At 33.7% G+C, this 4,800-nt stretch overlaps 1 protein-coding gene across 1 annotated transcript; it reads right to left on the bottom strand.

Annotated features, from left to right (window-relative positions):
- Positions 1-1,368: 1,368 nt before the first annotated feature.
- LOC149140495 (uncharacterized) lies at positions 1,369-1,947 on the bottom strand. The gene has a single exon (XM_089450996.1). It carries the CDS (start codon positions 1,945-1,947, stop codon positions 1,369-1,371), a length of 579 nt encoding a protein of 192 aa, XP_089307122.1.
- Positions 1,948-4,800: the final 2,853 nt, after the last annotated feature.

The following is a 4,800-nucleotide window of genomic DNA, read 5'->3' as shown; positions in this document are numbered from 1 at the left end:
CTAATCGTCCAATGATCAGACCCTAGGGATGGTATAATCTTTGCTTCGACGAAAACATCCTTATTCATGATAGCTTCTAATACAAGGAAGTGATCAAGTCTTGATGCAATTTGGTTCTTGCCCCCTCTCCTGTTGTTCCAGGTGCATATCCCATTAATAGTCTGGATGTCTACTAATCTTAGATCCTCTATCATTTCATTGAACCTGTCCATGAAGTGGTCCACCTTTTATCTCTTCTAAGGATCTGATTAGATTGAAATCACCTCCTATGATCCAAGCAACTTCTGGATATAATCTGCGGATGATTTTCATACTATTTATAAAATTTTCTTTTTCCCTTGGGGAAGGGGGGCCATAAACCCCTGAGATAACAACCTGTTCCTTTGTTCCTACAATCCTACCTAGGCCAGTAAGGACTCTAGTCATGCTGGTCCAGCTTTCTAAAATGATATCATTTGGATTCCACAAAATTGCAATACCTCCCGCAGAGCCGATAGCATCTTGCCCCATAACTTTATATTGAAGATTAGTTTTATCAATTATTCTTTCAAGCTGTTGAACTGTAATTTTTGTCTCCTTTAAAATCATAATGCTAGGCTTCTCTTTTTTCAATTTATCTTTCATATATCTCTGTTTACCCTTACTATTCAGGCCCCTAATATTCCAGCTAATAACAATCATTTAAAACTTTTGGTAGGAGGGGAAGAATACCTCTGACAGAGGTATCACTTTACCTGAGTTTATCAACGTTTCTCCCACGGTCTGGATAGTTTCACTCATCGTTTTCCGACCTCTTTTTCTACTATTTTTGCCAGAGCCATCCATTCCCGCCTGTCCATTCCCCTGTTCATTTCCTGTCATTACCTGTTTGTTCATGTTCTCCCCTTGTTTTTCCTTGTACTTCTGGAATGCTTCCTTATATAATTGTTTCTGCTTTTCAGGTATGAATCTGCTATCTAGATATTTCCATTCCTGGATTAGCTGCTTCATGATTCTCTCCTCTTCCACCTCACTTTCTACTTGGTTTTCCACATCCATCTGTGATTGCATTGCTGTATTTTCTTCCTTTTCTTCTGTCTGAACCTCAATGGTTTTTCTTAAATTTGCCCCTTTTCCTTTATCTTCACTTACAATGTCCATTGGTGTGTTTCCAGGGTCTTCGTCGTCCTCCAAATTTACTTCATAATCCTCGTTCTCGCTCTGAAGCACTTGAAACTTGTTTTGACTTATTGTTTGACTGGGTTTTTCTTGAGATTGAGATTTTGGTCCCTCCTTACTCTGTTTTCTTCTCCTTGTGACCTGTTGGAAACCCTTATCAGTCTCCTCTAGTTTTTCTAAGTTTTTCTGATATTCCTCTTGACTTCTTTTTTATTCTTCCTCCTTATTCAGCGGACATTGCCGATATAGGTGGCCATATTCATGGCATTTGCGGCACCTAAACAGGAGATGTTCATAGTCTATCGGCTGTTGCCAGACTTCATCATGATATTCCAGCTCAATACTTTCTGGGAGGGGTTCTGCCAAGTTCATGTAGACACAGATTCTTGCATATGAAGTATATTTGCCTCTTTTTGTAACTTCTGCAATTTTAACAAAACCCCTGATTGAGTTCCCGATTCCTTCTAAAATTTCAGGGTCCCAGAATTCGTCTGGGAGCCCGAACAGTCTAACCCATATTGGAGCGTCCAGCATTTTCTCCTTTTCTGGGTTGTATCTTTCTTCCCAGTATTTCATGAACAGGCCTGCATTGTTCATGAAGTACGGTCCTTCTTCGAAGATCCTATTTTTATCCTCCAGATTCGTGAAGATGGCTGTGAAAAACCCCTTTGCTCCCAATTTCAGATCTATATGGCCTTTTGGTCTCCACCTTTGATCAATCCATCTGTATAACTCTTTCTCAGACGGCCAGTAGCCTATGAACTTGCATATCAGGGCATGGTCCTTCATGTAACAGGTATATTCCTCGAGTTTGTTGCTTGGAATGACGTATCTTGGTTGTTTTTATGCCCTAGGTAGGCATTTTCCTCCCATCCTTCTCTGCCATATGTTACCCATCACTACGGCATAGCTTTCCTTCTGGTTATGCTGCATTCCGCTTGCACTGGTCTCCCCTGCTACCACATTCTTGAAGGAGGGGATCTCTCCCTCCCCTTTGGATTTTCCATTTATCCCTCAGCTCTTGCCTCTGTTTATTTACCTTGACTTTGCTGTTGAAAACTGGTTGCTTGAGATGCGGGTATTGCTAAATCCGACTCCCCGATCAGTCCTCTTCAGCTTCCTTCTACCTCCCTCCTGTGTTGGTCACCTGTTAGCCCCGTCTGCTACGCCGTCTGCAAACCCTAGCAGCGCGCATCCTCCTACCAAAAAAATTGGTACCATTCAAGATTACAAGAAGAAAAAGGTTTATAATCGATTTTTTGAAGTGTTTATTAAAAGAATTTATTAAAGTGTTATAAATTCTAAACCATGAGCATTTTATAGAATTTTAAATCCTAAACCCTAGAGCCTAAGCATTTTATAACATTTTAACAAGCGTTTTGTAACTTTTTTTATATTCTTATTAAAAGAATTTATCAAAGTGTTATAAATACCAAACACAAACAATAAACCCTATCACTAAACACTAATGATTTTATAACATTTTAAAATAAAATTTTGTAACTTTTTAAAGTGTTTATTAAAATAATTTACTAAAGTGTTATAAACCGTAAACCCTAAAGCCTAGACACTAAATCCTAAACCCAAAAACCCAAACCCTAAACCCTAAAACCTAGGCATTTTATGATCTATTAAAAATAATTTTGTAACTTTTATTTAAGATTTTATCAAAAGAATTTAATAAGGTGTTATAAAACCTAAAATCTAAACCCTAAACCCTAATCATCTAATAACATTTTAAAGTACCCTAAACCCTAAACGCTAAACCCCAAAACCTAAAACCTAAATGCTAAACCCTAAACAATATACCCTAAACCATAGGCATTTTATAACATTTTTAAAAGTGTTTTGCAAATTTTATTTAAGTTTTTATTAAAAGAATTTACTAAATTGTTATGTCCCTTAAACCATATACCAGAAAACCTAAACCTTGAAACCTAAACCCTAAACCCCAAGCCCTGAACCCTAAACCATAAACCGTAAGAATTTGATAACAATTTAAGAATAATTTTGTAACTTTTATTTAAGTGTCTATTAAAATAATTTGCTAAAGTTTTATAAACCATAAGCACAAAACCCTAAACCCTAAACGCAAAAACATAAACCCTAAACCCAAAACCTAAACACTAAACCCTAAATCCCAAACCCTAAACCCTAAGCATTTTATAACATTTTAAAAATTATGTAACTTTTATTTAAATGTATATTAAAATCATTTACCAAAATCTTGTAGACCCTAAACACTAAACCCTAAACCTAGACCCAAAAAACCAAAGCTTAAACTCTAAACCATAAACCCTAAACCCTAAATCTGAAACCCTAAACCCTAAAACCTAAGCATTTTATAACATCTTAAAAAAAGTTCTAACTTTTATTTAAGTGTTTATTAAGAGGATTTGCTAAGGTCTTATAAACCTTAGAGTCTTAACCCTAAACCCTAAGCAATCTATAAGATTTCAAAAAGTGTTTTTTAATATTTATTTAAGTGTTTATTATAATAATTCACTAAAGTCTTATAGACCGTAAACCTTAAACCATAAACCTTAAACGTTAAGCATTTTATAACATTTTAGACCCTAAACCTAAACACTAAGCATTCAATGACATTTTAACAAGGATTTTGTAACTTTTTTTAAGTGTTTATTAAAAGCATTTACTAAAGTGTTATAAACCCTAAACCCTAAACCGTGAGCATTTTATAGAATTTTAAATCCTAAACCATAAATACTAAGAATTTGATAACATATTAACAAGTGTTTTCTAACTTTTTTTTATGTTCTCATTAAAAGAATTTATCAAAGTTTTATAAATCCCACACCTAAACCATAAACCCTATCCCTAAACACTAAGAATTTTATAACATTTTAAAATACATTTTTGTAATTTTTCAAGTGTTTATCAAAAGCATTTAATAAAGTGTTATAACCCTAAACCCTAAACCCTAAGCATTTTATAACCTTTTAACAAGAGTTTTGTAACTTTTGTTTAAGCGTTTATTAAAATATTTTACTAAAGTGTTATAAACCCTAAACCCTAAACACTAAACCATAAACCCCAAACCCCAAACCCTAAACCCTAATACCTAAGAATTTTATAATCTATTAAAAATAAGTTTGTACCTTTTATTTAAGTTTTTATTAAAATAATTTACTAAGGTGTTATAAAACCTAAACCCTAAACCCTAATCATTTAATAACATTTTAAAAAGTGTTTTGTAACCTTTTTTAAGTGCTTATTAAAATCACTTAATAAAGTTTTATAAACCCTAAACCCTAAGCATTTTATAACATTTTTAAAAGCATTTTGTAGATTTTATTTAAGTGTTTATTAAAATAATTTACTAAATTGGTATAAACCTTAAACCATAAACCCTAAAACCTAAACCCCAAAACCTAAACCTTAAACCCTAAACCCCAAACCCTAAACCCTAAACCATAAACCCTAAGAATTTTATAATAATTTAAGATGAATTTTGTAGCTTTTATTTAAGTGTGTATTAAAAGAATTTACTAAAGTGTTATAAACCTTACACCATAAACACAAAACCCTAAACCCTAAACAAAAAACATAAACCCTAAACCCCAAAACATAAACCCTAAACACCAAACCCCAAACCCCAAACCTAAACCCTAAGAATTAAAT

The sequence above is a fragment of the Pinus tabuliformis genome, chromosome X (genome assembly GCF_031772625.1).
Source record: "Pinus tabuliformis cultivar Carrire ecotype Pingquan chromosome X, CPIR1, whole genome shotgun sequence".
Classification (NCBI taxonomy): domain Eukaryota; kingdom Viridiplantae; phylum Streptophyta; class Pinopsida; order Pinales; family Pinaceae; genus Pinus; species Pinus tabuliformis.
Note: the sequence above shows the minus strand (reverse complement) of the source record. Positions and strands in the feature narration are given on the sequence as shown.

What these genes read in the sequence shown, in the direction of transcription:
- LOC149140495 (XM_089450996.1), bottom strand. Translation starts at nt 1,947, where the DNA reads ATGAAGGACCATGCCCTGATATGCAAGTTCATAGGCTACTGGCCGTCT.